General features: G+C 43.2%; 2 protein-coding genes across 3 annotated transcripts in view; one reads left to right on the forward strand and one right to left on the reverse strand.

The window, feature by feature from the left end:
• Positions 1-16529, reverse strand: part of LOC135273575 (uncharacterized) — a 36271-nt gene extending 19742 nt beyond the window's left edge. Inside the window, exons 1-2 of the mRNA XM_064372757.1 lie at positions 16496-16529; positions 16088-16376 (exon numbers count right to left, since the gene is read on the reverse strand). Coding sequence (XP_064228827.1) covers positions 16088-16376; positions 16496-16529 — 323 coding nt within the window. The remainder of the gene's footprint in view (positions 1-16087; positions 16377-16495) is intronic.
• The window catches only part of CUL3 (cullin 3), a 108936-nt gene continuing 102897 nt past the window's right edge, over positions 16182-22220 (forward strand). The window contains exon 1 of one of the 2 annotated variants that reach the window (XM_064372941.1): positions 16182-16593. In XM_064372941.1, the coding sequence (XP_064229011.1) occupies positions 16528-16593 (66 nt within the window). In that variant the 5' untranslated portion in view covers positions 16182-16527. The remainder of the gene's footprint in view (positions 16594-22220) is intronic. The other variant, XM_064372940.1, reaches the window with a different exon arrangement.

The raw sequence follows: 22220 nt of genomic DNA on the forward strand, positions 1-22220 counted from the left end.
ACTGCAATAAAAGAAGTTCTACCGTGGTTACTAAAAAAAAAAAAAATCTATTAACGTAGTTGGAACATTTAGATAAATATACATTTTCTGGTAAACTGAGAAAATTTTTTTGCTTCAAAACTTCTTGAAACTTTAGCTCCATTCTCTTAACATAGAATAGTTACCAGAACTAAATATTTTCTCGAAGATGGTCATCATGAGTAAAGATCATAGTAACAGACAGAAATAGAGAAGCTGCAGATGGCATGGAAATTGACTGTGTGGTGCCCCATACCCACCCCAAACCAAGCACGAGAGTGTTTCCTTTACTGGCTAGTTTATTTGTTGGTTTGGTTTGTTTTGCATATTTTTTTTTGGTTTTACGTGTTTCCTTTGGTGGCATTTATTGCATCAGAGCAGAGACGACAAAGCCTGAGTCTTGGGTCCTGGTTCCTTAAGGTTTTTCTATACACTAGATTCACTCTAAATCTAGTTTAGAGTGAATTTTCTATACACTAAATTCACTCTAAACACACTGGGAGCTTTTTCAAAGTGAGGGGACAATTCAGCAGGGCAGTTAGGAACCTGGGTCAGGAATGCAGCCACACACACTTCTCCCTAGAACTCTGCCACCTAGTAGCTTTATGACCTCAGGCAAACCTCTTCACCTTGCTAAGGTAAAAGTATTATTACATATTCGGTCTATTACTGAAAACTGCAACATGGTAGTTTATCAAGGTCTTAAGCATAGATTTGCCATTTTTCAGTCATGCAGCAACATCCACTGAATGCCTCCTAAGTGCAGAACACTCAGGATGGCAACAAAAATATTTACTTTAAATTTCCAACTTTTAGGAGCTTCATCCCATTATCCTGTGTAACTGGAATAAAGTGTCTGAAATAGACTATTCAACAGAAAGATGACATAGTTGTGAAATATCTGACTCTAGAATTGGACAAACCTGAAATTAGATAAAAGGGTCTGAATTCCTCTCTCATGACTTACTTATGTGGTGACCTTAAGCAAGTTACTTAACCTCTCTCTGATATGACAAGTTACTTAATCTCTCGGAGATATGACTTTCTTACCTGTAAAATGAGGAAAACAACAAAACACAAGAGACATTTACTAAGTGCTTATTATTTGCAAGGTGCTGAGTGAAGCATACTTAACATTCCCTAGCTCATTTAATTCTCATGACCATCTCATGAGGTAGGTACTGTTATTATCCCCTTATTTATGTTTTTAAAAAGGAGCACCCTGGGGCATTTGGCTAGTTAGTGCAGAGCCCAGGGTTGACCCCAGTGCTCTTTGTCACAATGCTATTATAATGATACTCAGTCACACAGGACTGTGTGAGGATGAAACAAACAACGCAGTCATGACACAGGCACCCTGGTGGTGTTCAATCAGTGGTGTACGACCCCATGAAAATGCCAGAAATGATACCTTACTTCAGGAAGTTAGGCAGGTACGGTGGCTCATGCCTGTAAGCCCAGCATTTGGGGAGGCCAAGGCGGACAGATCACCTGAAGTAAGGAGTTCAAGACCAGCCTGGCCAGCATGGTGAAACCTTATCTCTACTAAAAATACAAAAATTAGCCAGGTGTGGTGGTGCACACCTGTGATCCCAGCTACTCGGGAGGCTGAGGCAGGAGAATTGGTTCAACCTAGGGGGCGGAGGTTGCAGTGAACCGAGATTGCACCACTGCACTCCAGCCTGGGCGACAGAGCAAGACTCTGTCTCAAGAAAAAGAAAAAAAAGGAAGTTAGTAAATGTTCCCCAAAAAAGAAGCAATAAATTACGAACAGATCTGACCTGAAATACTAACTTCTATTCCCAAAGGGAAGTTTCCTTGTTATTCCAGCTCTTCACATCTTAGGGAGACACATGCACTTTTGCTACTCTTGAGTAGCTGGGACTGCAAGTGCACGCCACCACATCTGGCTAACTTGAAAAACATTTTGTTTTGTTTTGTTTTGTTTTTTATAGGCTGGACACAGTGGCTCACACCTGTAATCCAAGGGAATTTGGGAAGTTGAGGCCAGAGGATCACCTGAGGCCTGGAGTTCGAGACCAGCCTGGCCAACATGGTGAAATCCTGTCTCTAATAAAAATACCCCGACTCTACTGAGGAGGCTGTGGAGACAGAATGGTTTAAACCTGGGAGGTGGAGGTTGCAGTGAGCCGAGATCACACCACTGCACTCCAGCCTGGGCAACAGAGAGAGACTGCATCTAAAAAAAAATAATAAAAATAATAATGCAGGCCAGGCACAGTGGTTCACGCCTGTTATCCTAACACTTTGGGAGGTTGAGTGGGCAGGTGGATTGCCTGAGCTCAGGAGTTTGAGACCAGCCTGGGAAACATGGTGAAACCCAACTTTACTAAAAATACAAAAAATTAGCCGGGCGTGGTGGTGCACACCTGCAGCCCCAGCCGTTCAGGAGACTGAGGCATGAGAACTGCTTGGATTCAGAAGGCGGAGGTTGCAGTGAGCCAAGATCGCACCTGCACCGCTGCACTCCAGCCTGAGAAGTGAGACTGTCTCCACACACACACACAAAAAAAAGCAGAAACTAGTAAACATGTATTTGTCATTTCCCAAATTTAGAGGTGAAAAAACAAAGATAAGATTAGAAATTAACAATAAAATAACTTCTAATATTCTCTGAGTTCAAAGTATGTGCAGGGTGCTGTGCTAAATACTTCATCTACATTATTTCATTTAATCCTCAAACTAGTCTTATGAGGTTGGTACTATTATTGGCCTAATTTTACTAATGAGAATAAATGGGGCTCACTTAATATACTGCAGAATTCAGATTAGAACCCAGATAGTCTGACTCCAGAACTGGCATTTTTAACCACTGTGATCTGTTGTTTTACAGTTTAAAATATGAGTTAACACGGCAATGCAGAGCCACTGCTAATCTACATGGTGGCTTTGCGCAAATCAGAAAAAAACAAAAGGCCCTGCCCACCACCAGAACAAATTCAGTTTCCACAGCTTCACAGCTGAGAGTGGAGTTGGCGTCTTTGATCAAGCAAACAGGTGCTCCTTCCTCTATGTGATAAAGGCCCTTGCAGGCCTTGGATACCTGTCTCCATTTGCCTCCTCAGCTAGACATCTCCCTAAAGTGTAGAGACTCTGTAACTCTATGAGGGACTTTACCATAATTTATATTAATACATGTTTTTTACTTTTATCACTCTAAGGGCTTGTTTGCAAGCTCTCTACACAAATATTCCTTGTTAGCCTCTCCAGATCTAGTCTCCACCTTTCTTCATCCTGGATAGTTGTACCCTGGTGACTTTTTTTATTTTTTTGAGATGGAGTTTCACTCTTGTTGCCCAGGCTGGAGTACAATGGTACAGTCTCGGCTCACTGCAACCTCCACTTCCCGGGTTCAAGCGATTCTCCTGCCTCAGCCTCCCGAGTAGCTGGGATTACAGGCATGCACCACCATGCCCGGCTAATTTTTTGTATTTTTAGTAGAAATGGTGTTTCATCATGTTAGACAGGCTGGTCTTGAACTCCTGACCTCAGGTGATCCACCTTCCTTGGCCTCCCAAAGTGCTGGGATTACAGATGTGAGTCACCACGCCCGGCCACCCTGGTGACTTTTATGGACTCCATCAATGGATCCCTTGAGTGCCGGCTTCCAGTTAGGTTCATACAATGGAAGGCACCAGCCAGAAGTCCCACAGAAGGAGGATACTGAGGTAGGTATTTTGTCTGTTGGCAGCCTTCTCACTGTGTCAGAAAGCATCAGTAGTTTTGGTTCCCTGTTAAGGCCTCAGTTTGTCAGGCAGCTCTCTCCCATAGTAACAGCAAGAACCTCTGGTGGCCACTTTGCCCTTCAAGCCTGGAAACAGTACAAGGCCCCCTGCTCTTGCTAGTCCTAAGATGCTTCATGATGCCTTGATTGCACTCTGACTCTACCCATACTCTGTGGAAGTCCTGTAGTTAAACTCTTGTCAATTTCTCTGTTGGAGTGAGCCATCTGTTTCCTGCCAGGACGCTGAGTGACACATAGGGGAAACAAACTTCGATGATTTTAAGCAAAAATGGAATCTGGGGAAGGCATGTTTGGAGTCACAGAAACTAGGGGAGGTAGGAGGACCAGGGTTGGAGAACAAGCAGGAACCAGAGGACAGCTGGAAAGTCGAGGAGCAGGAATTGCAAGTAAAGTCATTCTGTGGGAAGAGCCCAGGCCACCCTGTGTCCTTCGGCCACCTACTCAAGAGTCAGAGCTTCCAAGAGAGGGTCCAATTGCCTGTGTCTCCCTTACACCTCCACTCCCAGGCCGAACTGGGCAGAGGACAGGGAAGATCAGGCCCTGCAGACTAACCCTGGTAGGAAGTGAAGCCACTATCTACCCAGACCACACCCAGTGGGTGATTCCTTTAAAACAAGAGACCAGTGTGCTAATAGGAAATACCTCTTCCCCTCCCAAAGAAAGGACAAACATCACTATACGAATTAACAGAAGAATAGGAAATTGCCTTTACAACATGCATCTAAAGTAGATGTTTTTCTTAAAAAAACTCAGAGGTTCATGTAGAGATAGGCACTTCTCAATGAAAATTTCAGTAAGAGAGAATTTCCATACCATTTTAAATCAATTTCTCATACATGAAAATTCTGTAAAAGGTTTTTAACTGGGTTCGATGTAAATTTGTTGGTTTTATCCTAACAAGGCATCCACCTGTCACACTATTTCAGAACTGTCCATTAAAGGGATTTTTTTGCCCAATATCCAACCATGCAAAAATTAGAGGACTCAGAGACCAACAACTTAAAAGTCAACTTACTCTAGGAATTCGTGATATCAATTTTGGGCTAGAAATTTTTTTTTTTTTTTGAGACAGAGTTTCACTCTTGGGAGTCCAGACTGGAGTACAATGGCGCAATCTTGGCTCACTGCAACCTCTACCTCCCGGGTTCAAGCGATTCTCCTGCTTCAGCCTCCCAAGTAGCTGGGATTACAGGTACCTGCCACCATGCCTGGCTAATTTTTTTTGCATTTTGAGTAGAGATGGGGTTTCACCACACTGGCCAGGCTGGTCTTGAACTCCTGACCTCAGGTGATCTGCCCGCCTTGGCCTCCCAAAGTGCTGAGACTACAGGTGTGAGCCACCATGCCCAGCCTGACCCCAACAATTTTCATATCTTTTAGACTCTTAAAGTTTCTTCCCTTTATAAGGGCTCCTTCTCTCAGATTTTGATATATATCAGTTTTAGATATAAGAGTTAAGAATATAGTTTTATTAGGAACTGAAGACAAATAGCTTATTAAAGAAGTTTAAAGATAATGCCATTGCCAGGTGAGGTGGCTCACGCTTGTAATCCCAGGACTTTGGGAGGCTGAGGCAGGCAGATCACAAGGTCAGGAGTTTGAGACCAGCCTGGAAAGTATGGTGAAACCCCATCTGTATTAAAAATACAAAAAATTAGCTGGGCATGGTGGTGCACACCTGTAGTCTCAGCTACTCAGGAGGCTGAGGCTGGAGAATTGCTTGAACCCAGCAGACGGAGGTTGCAGTGAGCTGAGATCATGCCACTTCACTCCAGCCTGGGTGACAGAGGGAGACTCTGTCTCAAAAAAAAAAAAAAAAAGAGATAATTCCATTTTAGCCATTTTATTACACTTGTCCACTGTAGTATTTATAATTCATACAATTACTAAATCTAGCATAAAATTTAGACTATTACTTTTATAGCTCTTTGGCACAATGCTTTATCTCAACTCCAAAATTAACTTATTTCACAAAGACAGAGTTGATGAGTTATAAATCTGAATGTATACTTTACTTGTCATGAATGAAAGCAATACATACTCATAACTGTCCTCTGGAGGTTTCTTGATACATTTACTGTTACAATGGTGTCAATAAGAAGAAATTCTTTATCTTTGAAATAAGATTACATAGATGCCATGCCTATATTTTTAAATTGAGAATCTATATTATGTTAAATTAGGTTAGTTGGTTGTATAGATATTTTTATTTCCAGAATATTACTTTATTAGCTATATGTGGAATAATCAGAACACTATCCGAGCCAACCAGAATATTTCCAGAGCTACCAGGGAGATGATTTTCTTTTCATGACAGGGTGATGAAAAACTGAGATGGATTTTTATGATACAATCAGATATTTAAAATTTTTTAGTTTAAGATGTAACTTGTCTCATATAATTATATGTCTCATATGCTTCTTGTCTCAATATATAAGGAAAATTGTAAGGACACAGTAGAGAAGGTGCATGGAGAAGGCTTACAGTTTTCACATATTTAAGCATCTGTGGTTATGTTCTCAATGAGGTACTCATCAATAACATGCCATCTTGTAATGCACATACACATGCTACTACCCTAAATATGTACAACTCCACATCTAATGGCCTATAATACTTATTAGTTGCCTGGTAGAGACAAGAAAGTAGAAAATCTAGCCCTTCCATTCCAGGAGCTGATAATATCTATACATCTTTGCCTTTCAATTTGAAAAACATCTTCTAACTGAAGATCCAAGATGGCCGCTTAGGAGGAAGTCGGGATTGCAGCTCCGAGAGAAGGCGCAGAGGGTGAGTGGATGCCGCATTTCCAGATGGATTTTTACTGCCCACAGACCAGGAGATTCACAGGAGGAGAAGCCCCACGGGTCGCCAGCGCCGCTGGTTTGAGCGGCATGGCCGCTCAGCCTACGCCCTGGGGCGGGGGGCAGTGGCTTCTTATGCAGAGCGAGAGAGACAGAGTTCCCTCTGAGCCAGCAAGGGGAGCTGAAGCAGGGAGTCAAGCCAGGAGACCCCCGGGCAAGGATGTGCCACGAATCTCAGAGCCGCTGCTTCGGCTGACGCAGCGGCACACAGGGCAGCGGATTTTAACTGCCCACAGACCAGGAGATTCACAGGCGGAGAAGCTCCACGGGTTCCCAGCGCCGCTGGTTGGACCAGAGCAGCCGCTCAGCCTGCACCGGGGGCAGGGAGCAGCGGCTCCTTGAGCAAAGTGAACGAGACTGTGTCCCCTCTGGGCCAGCAAGGGGAGCTGAGGCAAGGAGGCAAGCCAAGAGATTCCCGGGCAAAGAGGACCCCACTGGAAACACGGCTGAACCCGGGACGGTCCAGCTCTGTGGGGGAGGGGTGTCCTCCATCGGGAAACACCCTGCAGTTCCCGGGGCAATTTGCTGTAACCAAGACAACCCGCCACTACAGAGACTCCGTCACTACAGGGGCGGGCCAGCATAGTGGAAGCAGCTCTAACTACACCCATATAAACAGGACTGCAGGGAAGCTCACACGAAAGCTGGGCAGAGCCCACAGCAGCTCAGCGAAGCCTCTGCAGGCTGAGTGTGACTAGACTGCCACCTTGTGGGCAGGGAAAACGGTAGCAACACAGCTGAAAAGCATAAAGCCCTAACCCCCGGGCCAGAACACCTGGGGGGAAGAAAAGGGGGTTTATGAGTTCAGCTGCTGCAGACTTAAAATTACCAAAATCAGAAAGACAGCAACTACAAAGTCAATAGGCAGATAAATCCACAAAGATGGGAAGAAACCAGCGCAAAAAGGATGAAAACACCCAAAACCAGAACACCTCTCCTCCTACAAGGCAGCATAACTCCTCACCAGCACAGGAACAAGACTGGACGGAGAATGAGTGTGATGAAATGACAGAATCAGCTTTCAGAAAATGGATAATAAGAAACTTCTGTGAGCTACAAGAACATGTTCTAACCCAATGCAAAGAAACTAAGAACCTTGAAAAAAGACTTGATGAAATGCTAACGAGAATGGACAACTTAGAGAGGAATATGAGTGAATTGATGGAGCTGAAAAACACAACACGAGAACTTCGCGAAGCATGCACAAGTTTCAACAGCCGAATTGACCAAGCAGAAGAAAGGATATCAGAAGTCGAAGATCAACTCAATGAAATAAAACGAGAAGGGAAGATTAGAGAAAACAAGGTAAAAAGGAATGAACAGAGTCAACAAGAAATATGGGACTACGTGAAAAGACCTCTACGTTTGATAGGTGTACCTGAATGTGACGAAGAGAATGCATCCAAGCTGGAAAATACTCTTCAGGATATTATCCAGGAAAACTTCCCCAACCTAGCAAGGCAGGCCAATATTCAAGTCCAGGAAATACAGAGAACACCACAAAGATATTCCTCTAGAAGAGCAACCCCAAGGCACATAATCATCAGATTCACCAGGGTTGAAATGAAGGAGAAAATACTAAGGGCAGCCAGAGAGAAAGGTTGGGTTACCCACAAAGGGAAGCCCATCAGACTCACAGCAGATCTCTCAGCAGAAACCCTACAGGCCAGAAGAGAGTGGGGGGCCGATATTCAACATCCTTAAAAAAAAGAACTTTCAACCCAGAATTTCATATCCAGCCAAACTAAGCTTCAAAAGTGAAGGAAAAAGAAAATCCTTTGTGAACAAGCAAGTACTCACAGATTTCATCACCATCAGACCAGCTTTACAAGAGCTCCTGAAGGAGACACCACACATAGAAAAAAACAACCAGCACCAGCCACTCCAAAAACACACGAAATGGTAAAGAGCAGCAACACAATGAAGAATCTGCATCAACCAATGGGCAAAACAGCCAGCTAGCATCAAAATGACAGAATTAAACTCACACATAACAATATTAACCCTAAATGTAAATGGACTAAATGCCCCAATCAAAAGACACAGACTGGCAAATTGGATAAAAAGCCAAAACCCATCAGTGTGCTGTATCCAGGAAACCCACCTCACATGCAAGGATACACAAAGGCTCAAAATAAAGAGATGGAGGAAGATTTACCAAGCAAATGGAGAGCAAAAAAAAGCAGGAGTTGCAATTCTCATCTCTGATAAAATAGACTTTAAAGCAACAAAGATCAAAAGAGACAAAGAAGGACACTACATAATGGTAAAAGGATCAATGCAACAAGAAGAGCTAACGATCCTAAATATATATGCACCTAATACAGGAGCACCCAGATACATAAGGCAAGTTCTTAAAGACTTGAAAAGAGACTTAGACTCCCACACATTAATAGTGGGAGACTTCAACACACCATTGTCAATATTAGACAGATCAACGAGACAGAAAATTAATAAGGATATCCAGGACTTGAACTCAGACCTGGAACAAGCAAACCTAATAGACATTTACAGAACTCTTCAGCCCAAATCCACAGAATATACATTCTTCTCAGCACCACATCACACCTACTCTAAAATTGACCACATAATTGGAAGTAAATCACTCCTCAGCAAATGCAAAAGAACAGAAACCATAACAAACAGTCTCTCAGACCACAGTGCAATCAAGTTAGAACTCAGAATTCAGAAGCCAACCCAGAACCGCACAGCCTCATGGAAATCGAACAACTTTCTCCTGAATGTTGACTGGATAAACACTGAAATTAAGGCAGAAATAAAGATGTTCTTCGAAACCAACGAGAACGAAGACACCACATACCAGAATCTCTGGGACACATTTAAAGCAGTCTCTAGAGGAAAATATATAGCAATAAGTGCCCACATGAGAAGAAAGGAGAGAACTAAAATTGACACCCTATCATCAAAATTGAAAGAGCTAGAGGAGCAAGATCAAAAAAACTCAAAACCTAGCAGAAGACAAGAAATAACTAAGATCAAAGCAGAATTGAAGGAGATAGAGACACGAAAAACCCTACAAAAAATCAATAAATCCAGGAGCTGGTTTTTTGAAAAGATCAACAAAATAGACAGACCACTAGCCAGACTAATAAAAAAGAAAAGAGAGAATAACCAAATAGATGCAATAAAAAATGATAAAGGGGATATCACCACAGATGCCACAGAAATTCAAACCATCATCAGAGATTATTACAAACAACTCTATGCACATAAATTAGAAAACCTGGAAGAAATGGATAAATTCCTGGACAGTAGCCTCCTCCCATGCCTGAACCAGGAAGAAGTCGAAACCCTGAATAGACCAATAACAAGGTCTGAAGTCGAGGCAGCAATTAAGAGCCTACCACCCAAAAAAAGCCCAGGCCCAGATGGTTTCACAGCCGAATTCTACCAGACATACAAAGAGGAACTGGTACCATTCCTACTGAAACTATTCCAAATAATCCAAAAAGAGGGAATCCTTCCCAACTCATTTTATGAGACCAACATCATCCTAATACCAAAACCCGGCAGAGACTCAACAAGAAAAGAAAACTACAGGCCAATATCCATGATGAACATAGATGCAAAAATCTTCAATAAAATACTGGCAAGCCAATTACAACAGCACATCAAAAAGCTTATCCACCATGATCAAGTAGGATTCATCCCGGGGATGCAAGGCTGGTTCAATATATGCAAGTCTATAAATGTAATTCACCACATAAACAGAACCAAAGACAAAAACCACATGATTATCTCAATCGATGGCAGAGAAGGCCTTCGACAAAATTCAACAGCCCTTTATGCTAAAAACTCTCAATAAACTAGGTATCGACGGAATGTATCTCAAAATAATAAAAGCTATTTATGACAAACCGACAGCCAATATCATACTGAATGGGCAAAAACTGGAAGCATTCCCTTTGAAATCTGGCACTAGACAAGGATGCCCTCTCTCACCACTCCTATTCAATATAGTACTGGAAGTTCTAGCCAGAGCAATCAGGCAAGAAAAAGAAATAAAGGGTATTCGACTAGGAAAGGAGGAAGTCAAATTGTCTCTATTTGCAGACAACATGATTGTATATCTAGAAGACCCTATCACCTCAGCCCAAAATCTCCTGAAACTGATAAGCAACTTCAGCAAAGTCTCAGGATACAAAATCAATGTGCAAAAATCACAAGCATTCCTATACACCAATAACAGACTTAAAGAGAGCCAAATCAAGAACGAACTGCCATTCACAATTGCTACAAAGAGAATAAAATACCTAGGAATACAACTAACAAAGAACGTAAAGGACCTCTTCAAGGAAAACTACAAATCACTGCTCAACAAAATAACAGAGGACACAAACAGATGGAGAAACATTCCACGTTCATGGTTAGGAAGAATTAATATCATGGAAAATGGCCATACTGCCCAAAGTAATTTACAGATTCAACGCTATCCCCATCAAGCTACCAATGACCTTCCTCACAGAACTGGAAAAAACCACCTTAAACTTCATATGGAACCAAAAGAGAGCCCACATAGCCAAGTCAATTCTAAGCAAAAAGAACAAAGCAGGAGGCATCACACTACCGGACATCAAACTCTACTACAAGGCTACAGTAATCAAAACAGAGATATAGACCAATGGAACAGAACAGAGGTGTCGGAGGCGACACAACATATCTAAAACCACCCGATCTTTGACAAACCTGAAAAAAACAAGCAATGGGGAAAGGATTCCCTGTTTAATAAGTGGTGTTGGGAAAACTGGCTAGCCATATGCAGAAAGCAGAAACTCGACCCCTTCCTGACACCTTACACTAAAATTGACTCCAGATGGATTAAAGACTTAAACATAAGACGTAACACCATAAAAACACTAGAAGGAAACCTAGGCAAAACCATTCAGGACATAGGCGTAGGCAAGGACTTCATGACCAAAACACCAAAAGCATTGGCAACAAAAGCCAAAATAGACAAATGGGACCTAATCAAACTCCACAGCTTCTGCACGGCAAAAGAAACAGTCAATAGAGTGAATCGGCAACCAACAGAATGGGAAAAAATTTTTGCAGCCTACCCGTCTGACAAAGGGCTGATATCCAGAATTTACAATGAGCTAAAAAAGATTTACAAGAAAAAAACAAACAAGCCCATTCAAAAATGGGCAAAGGATATGAACAGATACTTTACAAAAGAAGACATACACGAGGCCAACAAACATATGAAAAAATGCTCATCATCACTGGTCATTAGAGAAATGCAAATCAAAACTACATTGAGATACCATCTCACGCCAGTTAGAATGGCGATCATTAAAAAATCTGGAGAAAACAGATGCTGGAGAGGATGTGGAGAAATAGGAACACTTTTACACTGTTGGTGGGAGTGTAAATTAGTTCAACCACTGTGGAAAACAGTGTGGCGATTCCTCAAGGACCTAGAAATAGAAATTCCATTTGACCCAGCAATCCCATTACTGGGCATATATCCAAAGGATTATAAATCGTTCTACTATAAGGACACATGCACACGAATGTTCATTGCAGCACAGTTTACAATAGCAAAGACCTGGAACCAACCCAAATGCCCATCGATGATAGACTGGACAGGAAAAATGTGGCACATATACACCATGGAATATTATGCAGCCATTAAAAACGAGGAGTTCACATCCTTCGTAGGGACATGGATGAACCTGGAAACCATCATTCTCAGCAAACTGACACAAGAATACAAAATCAAACACCACATGTTCTCACTCACAGGCGGGTGTTGAACAAGGAGAACACATGGACATAGGGAGGGGAGCACTATACACGGGGGTCTGTTGGGGGGAGGGGGGATAGCGGGGGGGTGGGGAGTTGGGGAGGGATAGCATGGGGAGAAATGCCAGATATAGGTGAAGGGGAGGGAGGCAGCAAATCATACTGCCACGTATGCACCTATGCAACAAACTTGCATGTTTTTCACATGTACCCCAAAACCTAAAATGCAATTAAAAAAAAAAAAAAGAAAAAAAGAAAAACATCTTCTTTCTCTAACATAGTCTTGGTCTACTCAAAACCATTGAACAGGTCTTTCAGATTGAAATGGTGGGCTTTGAGATGTTTTAAAAACCAATATCCATAAAATAAAATCAGCAGATCTGAAATACTGATTAAAGGGACTTGGTATCCTGAATACCTAGAAACTGATGGTCAAGAAGAGGCTATTACTTCCTTTTACCAGCTCCTCACACCTTATATTCCTCTTTTACAGACTGGGATGTGGGAAAGGGGCTGGCCCACTCAACTGCCTGATCTCTCTGAATGCACGTGCTCCATACGAATAAATGGAAAGAATAAATGAAAATGAGGCCACTGTTTTCCTGTGTCAGGACACTGTCAGCATGAGTAGGAATACCAATCGCCAGGCGTGCAAGATCTAGTGAGTTCCTATTCTGGTGCTGCTTTCTCTGCTAGATTAGGTGGCAGTTTGCAGAAAAGCAACATCCTGAAAGTTTACTTGCTATCTGCAAGTCAGAGAATATGACTGGGCACAGAAAAATAGTCTACTGCTGCTTCAGAAAGTATTTTGTATATATTTTGAGGATGCTGCTTCCTTACGAAGGAAAATATCTGATTTCTGGACTGAAGTATATACAAAGTTGGGGCCAAATCCAATGTGGGTCTGTGGTTTGCAAACTGTGAGATGTGAAAAAGGATGTGATGGCAGGTCCCATCTGTCTCATTCACCCTAGTTTCTGACATATAGTAGCCATTCAACAATAATTCTTGAATAAATGAATAACTGAACAAATAAATGAGCAGACTTCTCAATGAAAAATTCATTTTGAATCTTTTTCTGATTGTTGGTGGTTAAAAGCCAAGGGAAGACACAGTTCGTAATGATTCTTTCAGCTGCAGCTAAATTTTGGTTAAGCAGCACCAACAAATGAAAATCTGGGTTCACAAAACAAATACGTTAGAGTTACCATATTTACTATATGCTTTACAATTAAGTAGAAATATGCCTTAATGTAGTGAGTTCCTAAATGCAGGCCTATGACGTCTCCTTAAGTTCACAGTGAAATGAGAAAAATCAGTGTGACGCATTGTTCATCCTGAGGCTGGTAAATTCAAGAAACTGTCATTTATTCAAAAATGGATCTTCCCCATTTCTGAGGTTACTTTTTAATAAATGATGGGGATAGTCTATGCTAGTTGTTCCTTTTTAATGCCCTTGCCAATATAAAGTCAAACCTATATTGACTCCCTAGCTTATCAGAAAATATTTTATTGGACTGAGGGATCCAAATGTCAGTGACTGGCTTAGTTTCAAAATATGATTCATTTTATAAAAGCATACAAGTGTTTTTTTTAAAGAAACCTACCTATTGAATAAAGGAAGTAGTATAACCTTGGCTTTAATGTCCATGTTAATAACAGCCAACAGGTGGCAAGTGGCTGCTCCATGCCCAACTCTCAGGGCTTTTAAAAATGTATTCACTTATTTAAATTTCATAGTAGCCCAAGGAGGAAGTATTGTTATTGTCTCCATTTTACAGATGAGGAACTCTAGGCATTGTCAACTCCATGCCCCAAAAGACACATAACACAGCTAGTAAAGGGGCAGAACTGGGATTCAAACAATGGCTCCAAGAACACATATATATTTTTTAATATATATTTTTAAATTTCTTTCTTTCTTTTTTTTTTTTTTTGCCAAGAAGGCAGAGGTTGCAGGGAGCTGAGATCACACCACTGTTAAATTTCTTTTTATGGTTCCTCAGTGATCCCTGTTCTGAACATACATTCTTACAGTACAAAGAAACTGGGCCATACCAGAGTACAACCGACAGGAAAACATTGTTTGTTATTATATTCTAATATTATGGAAATAAAGGTTCAATTAGCATACAGATTATAAACTCCTACCCAATACTGACATTATCTTATATTGAAGTCAGAGCCCCTCCCAATCTTAGTTTATCAACTCAATTCTTGATAACCTATTTTTAGCTTCAGTATTTACAGATATTATCTTAAGCAACATTCTTGTTTCTTAAGCTCCTGCTTTAATTAGCCAATACCAAAAAACTCCCACAAAAAAAAAAAAAAAAAAGAAAACATGGTATTTGCAATGGGGCGTTTCAACCGAGTAGGGGATTTAACCGCAACAACGCATAAGCTTACTCATCAGGGTTAATTTAGGGCAAATTCAACCTTACAGTCAACAAATAAGTGTATTTCACTTTATATTAAGTTTGCTATTTAAAAGTATTACAATTTCAGCTTCTAAATGTACATATCCACCCCCAAAAGAGCAGCTTCATTAAAATAGGAAGATGGCAAACTTTAGTAGGTACTCACATACTCCCTTGCAGAGTCAGAAACCCAAACATAACAGCACTTGGGCAAGTAGGTAAATGAGGAAGTACAATTCATAATAAATGGACAGCAAAACCATGAGTCAGATTAGACATTTTGACTATAAAATGACCAAACCCCCAAAACCAAAAGCCAAAACTTTTCAAATATACAGCAACTGTATCAGACAGTAAATTTGGCTTTAAAAACCTCCACTACTCTTGGTAATAGTAGAAATGACTCATCTGGTTGGTTAAAGTTAGGTTTCTATCATTCCATTTAACATCATTTACCAAATGCTGCATTTCATTAATGGAGCCGTCATTTTTTTCTGATAGTAATGAAAAACAAGTTTTAACATTAATAAGCCCTGGGTCCACCAGAAAATCTCAGTGAATCAAGAGGTCCCGAAGTTTTTGCAGTTTAAGGGAACTTTACAGATTAAATTTCCACCCTCCAGTCCTGAGAGCTGTTGTGTGCACACCCAGTCCGAATACCTTGTTGAGCATACAGGACAGTAATTTCCGACAATGCAGGTAACTCCTGCACAAACGCTTCATTCAAGTTGCTGGCTTCTGTTCAAGTACCCATCCCTAGTCCACATGCCCTAGAAAAACATAGGAACCAGTTCGGGACGTAGTTATCCATCTAGCACCCCACGCTCTTTCTCCAGACTAACCTCTTGTCCCAGCCCAGTGGGGCCCAGCCCACTACAATCCTGCTCCGGCTCTCCGAACTTCCCCCGGCCACTCCCCCCACGTGACCAGGACCCCCCCAACCCCACTTGGAGTTCCACCAATCAGCAACCACCTCCGCCCAGAACCCGGGACCTGGCGCTCCTCTTTCAAAAAGGCAGCTTAAACCTCCTGTCCTTAGCCACGCCCCCTTTTCGCTTCCCCGCCCCGCCGGCCCCTCCCACTGCCCCCAACTCCCCCGTTCCCCTCCTCCCCTCCGGCGGCGTCCTCCCGCTCCCGGGCTTCGCCCCGCCCCACAAGGAGTAGCGCGTTTGCCCTCTTCTCGCGAGATCTGAACGTCCCCGCCGCGGCCGCCCGCTTCCCCCTCCCGTCCCCCCACGTCCCTCCCTCCGCACCTCTCACTCTCCGGCTCTCCTTCCTCCCTCCTCCCCTCTCCACCCTCTGGGCCGGATCTCGTCTCGCTCAGGCGGAGGAGGAGAAGGAGGAGGAGGAGGACGACGTTCGGCCTGCGCAGTGAGATGTTTGTCCGTCGCCGCCGCCGCCGCCATCGCGGAGGAGCGCGATAAAGGGAGCGGAGCCGGGCCTGAGGGGGACCCTGCGGAGCCGCCGCGCCAGCGCAGGCCCTCGGCCGCGTCCGAGCCGCCGGAGCCCTAGCCGCCGCCGTCGTCCCCGCCGCCGCTGCGGCTGCTCAGGGGCCGGCCAGCTCCCTAGCCCTGCCCGGGGGCCGCGCCGCCGCCGCCCCCAGCTTCGCCCCTCGCTTGCCCGCCCGCCTTAAATGTGACACCGGCGCCGCGGAGCGCGACCTGAAGCCGCCGCCGGGGAGGGGACGAGCACCATGTCGAATCTGAGCAAAGGCACGGGCAGCCGGAAGGACACCAAGATGCGGATCCGGGCCTTTCCGGTGAGTCTCTTCCCGGCGTCCGGGACCCCGGGGCCGGGGGCTGGGCCGAGAGCCGCACGCGAGGCCCGGGCTGAACTCCCCCCAACAGGCCGCAGGCCCGGCCTCCCCTCCCCCACGCCCGCCGGCCGCGGGGCGCGAGCCTTCCCAGCAACCGGGCGGCGCGGGGCCCCGGCGCGGCCGCCCTCCCAGGCCGTTCCTCGCGCCGGGAGCCCGGGCCTGGCGCCGCGCCCCAGTTTGGGAGCTGCTTCTTCAGCCGCCCGGTGGGCGTCGGCTGCGGCCGGGGCCCCTCGGCCGCCCCACGCCTCCCCACGTTGCCGGGGTGTAGGCCCAGTCTCCGGCGCTGCTGACCGCGGCGGAGTCCTCCCTGTGTGGGGCATGTGTGGAACTTTTCACGTGGGGTTTCGCTGCACTTTCCAAAATAACCCAGCCTAGCTTTTATGGTGATGAAAGGGCTGCCCTCTCTGTCCCCCTCCTCAGGAAGGGCTATGCCATCAGCCTGCCCCCGACGCAGTGACAGTGGTTGCACGGAATGCTCAGTGATCATAAACTAGTAACATGGGGTGTATTTATAGCGTCTTTCATCCCGCAAGCCTCCTAAGCACTTTACAAACTCTTGTGCAGGATTGCCTCGCCACTCGGAGGAAGGCCGGGGGGAAGCCACAGAGAGCAAACCGGACAATTGGTTCTCCATTTCTCAGCCTTGGGAGCCCAAAGAATGAGCGTAGTCGCCTTGTGGAGTTGCTTTCTTTCGTCGGTTTCAGTGACAGCAAACGCGTTCCGCTCAGAAACTTACTTTTTTGGCATTACATTAAGTCGTGCCCTTTCAGTGTTTAGGACATAGGATATAACTTTGGGTGTCATATCTGATTCAGATACCTCGTGGCAAGCAATTAAAGTGTACTGTTAACAAACTGGACATACTTGCCCATGTTGCTAAAATAAAAGGCATACATCAAGACAGACAAACTAGCAATCGGACAGATTTTAAAAAGTAAAATTAGAGAAAGATCTTGGTCTTCCCTTCTTAGATTCACAAATACATCATATGATGTGCAGGCATAAGAGAGGGATTTATTGTCACTTTTTAAAGCATGCTTTTCCTGAAGTGCAGTTGTAGTGGGGAAAAGACTTATTATCTAAATATGATTGCCCCAGTTGAGTCAAGTAATTTAGTCCCAGAGAACCTGAGGACCTCTATGAATTCCTAAAATTGAAAAGGATACACCTGATGTAGAATTCTGAAATTGCAAGAACATTAATACTGAAGTCAGTGTGAGGAAACTTCTGCTTTGTGTAAATAGGTACGATGTATTTAGGAGAATTAAGTGTTTTTGATGATAAAGGCTTTTTGAATGTTTCAAACTTTTTTCTAAGTAAACGTGAGAAATTACATCAGGAACTCAGCAGTGTTGACAGAATGCTAACGAAGTTTACTAGTATGTTTTCCTTTATAATTGGGCAAAGAGCTGGCTTTATGAATTTGTGAGTAGTATTAATAATTTTCCTGCTAAATTCTGACCATTTTAAAGTAGAGTTTAGAAGTTAGAATTTTATGAAGTTGATAGTTTTGTACAACAGATTTTCTAGGAGTGTTTGCAGTCGTACACTCCTCATTCTTGAATTCTAAAATTCTAAAGATTTTTTTCTAAAATGTGGAGTAACTCACATTTGACATCAACTCACTCAGGTTAATGGCCTTCTGATTGACCAGTTGTACTTTTCATCTGTGTGTAATCAAACTCTTTGATCTCTTCAGGTTTCCCTGGTCTTACCTGTTTTGCCATCATTTCATTTGTTCAACAGATACTGAATATTATGTGCCAGGCACTGTTCTGAGGGTTTGTCAGTATAGCTAAAAAGACCAAGATCCCTGCCTTCTGGAGCTAGTATTGTTGAGGAGAAGAGGTGGGAGAGAATTTAATTATTCCTTTAGATGACCAGTATAATAAAATTGTGTGATAGGTTACCACATAGTACTGGAACTGAATTTTTTTGTTAGCTTCGTTTATGCTTATGAGCTAATTTGGGCCCATTCTGTCTATAACTTCTCCTTCAGGTTATATGTAAGTGACTAGTTTTGATATTCAGTAGTTAATAGCTGCTGTCTTCTAAAATTTTTCATTACTGTTTACTAAGTATTAATAACATGCATAAGTGGTTCCCATTGGAAATAACAGTTCTAGTTTGGCCGGGCGCGGTGGCTCACGTCTGTAATCCCAGCATTTGGGGAGGCCAAAGCAGGCAGATCATGAAGTCAGGAGATCGAGACCATCCTGGCCAACACGGTGAAATCCCGTCTTTACTAAAATACAAAAAATTAGCCAGGCACGGTAGTGGGTGCCTGTAGTCCTAGCTACTGGGGAGGCTGAGGCAGAAGAATTGCTTGAACCCAGGAGCCAGAGGTCGCACCATTGCACTCTAGGCAACAAGAGAAACTCTTGTCTCAAAAAAAAACTGTTACAGTTTATGAGACTTTGTACAGATAGCTATATATCTCAATGGTATGGTATTTCATAGATTTATCTTGTTAACCTTGTACTTGTAGACCTTCAAAATTCCTGTCTTTCAGATTGGCAGTTTTGTACATAACTGCAGACTGCATGAGTTGATAGTCAAAAGTAGTTAATGCATAGTATTACATAAAGACAAATATGGCCAGATGAGGTGGCTCACACCTGTGATCCCAGCAGTTTAGTGTTTTGGGGCTGAGGCAGGTGGATCATCTGAGGTCAGGTGTCTGAGACCAGCCTGTCCAACATGGTGAAACCTCGTCTCTACTAAAAATACAAAAAAAGTGGGACCTGGTGGTGGGTGCCTGTAGTCCCAGCTACTCTGGAGGCTGAGGCTGGAGAATAGCTTGAATTTGGGAGGCGGAGGTTGCAGTGAGCTGAGATCGCACCTTTGCACTCTAGCCTGGGCAACACTGAGATCAAGCCATAGCACTCCAGCTTGGGCAACAAAAGTGAAACTGTCTCAAAAAAAAAAAAAAGAAATACTGTTTATGGTTACACATATGTACATATTTTAAAATTATTGTATTTTACATCTGTTGTTTGGATATATAGTTACTGTAATTTAAGAGAAATTATAGTTTCACCAAAAGTCCAGGCATAGTGGCTCACACCTGTAATCCCAGCACTTGGGGAGGGTGAGGCGGGCAGATCACCTGAGGTTAGGAGTTGGAGACCAGCCTGCCCAAAATGCAAACCCCTGCCTCTGCTAAAAATACAAAGATTTGCCGGGGGTGGTGACATGCACCTGTAATCCCAGCTACTTGGGAGGCTAACGCACGGGAATCACTTGAACCCGGGAGGCAGAGGTTGCAGTGAGCTGAGGTGGTGCCACCAGCCTGGGTGACAGAGCAAGACTTGTCTCAGGAAAAAAAAATTGTATATGTTTAAGGTGGACAACATGAGGTTTTGATAATTGTATACATTGAAATGATTACTACCATGAAGTTAACATATAATCACCTCATAAATAACTTTTTTTATGTCTGTGTGATGAGAACAATTAAGGTCTACTGTCTTAGCAAATTTCAAATATACAATATAGAATTAATAACTATTCTTACCGTGCTGCACATTTGATCTCCACAATTTATTCATCTTACAGCTTGTACTCTTTGACCAAAATCTACCCCGCAACTCCCCCAACCCCTATTTCTCTCATTCCCCAGCCTGGACTACAGAGCAAGACTCTCCTGAGTCTCAGGTGCATTTCAGACTGCTTTACAAAATTGACTTGTACAAAAGTGTACAATTATGTTTTGAGATTGTTTTCATCGCAAAATAGAGTGGTAATTGAACTTATAGGATATTTTATGATGCATGATACTACTCCAGATAAATTTTCAACAGTAAAATCAGATTCTTTGTAGTGTTTTGAGTGCATTTCTTTCTTTTTTGAGACAGAGTCTTGCTCTGCTACCCAGGCTGGAGTGCAGTGGCGTAATCTCAGCTCACTGCAGCCTCCACCTCCAGGTTTCAAGCGATTCTTGTGCCTCAGCCTCCTGAGTAGCTGGGACTACAGGTTTGCGCCACCACATCTGATTAATTTTTGTATTTTACGTAGTGATGGCATTTTACTATGTTGGCCAGGCTGGTCTTGAACTCCTGACCACAGGTGATCTGCCCACCTCAGTCTCCAAAAGTGCTGGCTGGAATTACAGACATGAACCACCACACCCAGCCTTAGTGCATATTTTAAGTATACCCTCATCATTGTAGGAGTTCTAGTACACCACAGTTTAATGCACAATTTGCATTTTTAAGTGGACCTTTTCATAGAAATTCTTTTTAAGGTAGAAGACAATAAGGAAGTTTCTGTATTTGTAAGCTGTCGACAAAGGAAAAGTTTATTCCAGTTTATAAGCTTTCCTGCATTGCACAAAATATATAATTTCACATCTTTTTTGATAATGTTTAAACTTTTTTTTTGTATGCAAAGGAACAGCAAGGGCCACAAAACTTAAAGAAGGGAGGCAGTAGTTGTGAAACTCGTGGAAATAATGTGGGTTTGGACCAAATATTTCTGTCCCATGGAGTCTCTTCCTTACTCCTGGGCTTTGTTCCACTATGTAGGATTAGTTGCTGTCAGGTAAACCTTTTGTCTTTAACTTTGAAAAGTCATTTCTTATCATTTTTACTGTCTGGGTTTTGTCCACATGGGTTTGACGAGCTTGGTTGGAATTGGAGGGGTAAAGTTTGAATGAAAATGTTGTCCTCTCCTCTATCAAACAGTAATGAAGCCTTTCTTGGCTTAGCCTTCAGAGTTTGGGAAACCTGTTAGGAAGGCGACTGTCTCCAGAATGTAATCAGGCTCTTAAGACCTCTACCTGGGGGTCCTGGAAATTGTTTCAGTTAGTTTATAAAAGCATGCTAATGCATCATGAGAAAGAGTGTTATGATAAAATGCCCACTCCCTAATGCTAGATGGACTCCATCTGTGTAGCATGGGCAGCAAATGTTTGGAGGTGATTGTTAGCTGGAACATACAGAGCAACTTACATTAGTGAAAGAATTTTATGATCATTAGTAATATACTTAAGAACAGGAAGAGTCTAAGGACAGATGGGGACAGTTAATCGTGTTTTCTTTTCTTTGAGCTACAGAAATGTTTCTTAGATTTGATGGCTGGGCTCAGTGGCTCACGTCTGTAATCCCAACACTTTGGGAAGCCCAGGCAGGCAGATTACCTGAGGTCAGGAGTTTGAGACCAACCTGACCAACATGGAGAAACCTCGTCTCTACTAAAAATACAAATTAGCTAGCCGCGATGGCACATGGCCTGTAATCCCAGCTTCTCGGGAGGCTGAGGCAGGAGAATCGCTTGAATACTTGAGGCAGAGGTTGCCGTGAGCTGAGATTGCGCCATTGCACTCCAGCCTGGGCAGTAAGAGTGAAACTCTGTCTCAAAAAAAAAAAAGGAAAATGTTTGCCAGGTTTGAGGGAACAGCTTTCATCTTCATAGTAGGCTTCTCTTAGGGAAGGTAGTTGTTGCATAGAACTACTTGGACTGGTACCTGGAGGAAAGCTGGGTGGTAGTATTGCAGATCACAGAGCAGAGAATTAATTATAAATTTATTTTTCATGTTATGAAACAAGGTGAAGCAGATTCATTAAAGT

Source organism: Aotus nancymaae, unplaced genomic scaffold (assembly GCF_030222135.1).
Source record: "Aotus nancymaae isolate 86718 unplaced genomic scaffold, 86718_ANA_hifiasm-v0.15.2.pri h1tg000008l, whole genome shotgun sequence".
Taxonomy (NCBI): domain Eukaryota; kingdom Metazoa; phylum Chordata; class Mammalia; order Primates; family Aotidae; genus Aotus; species Aotus nancymaae.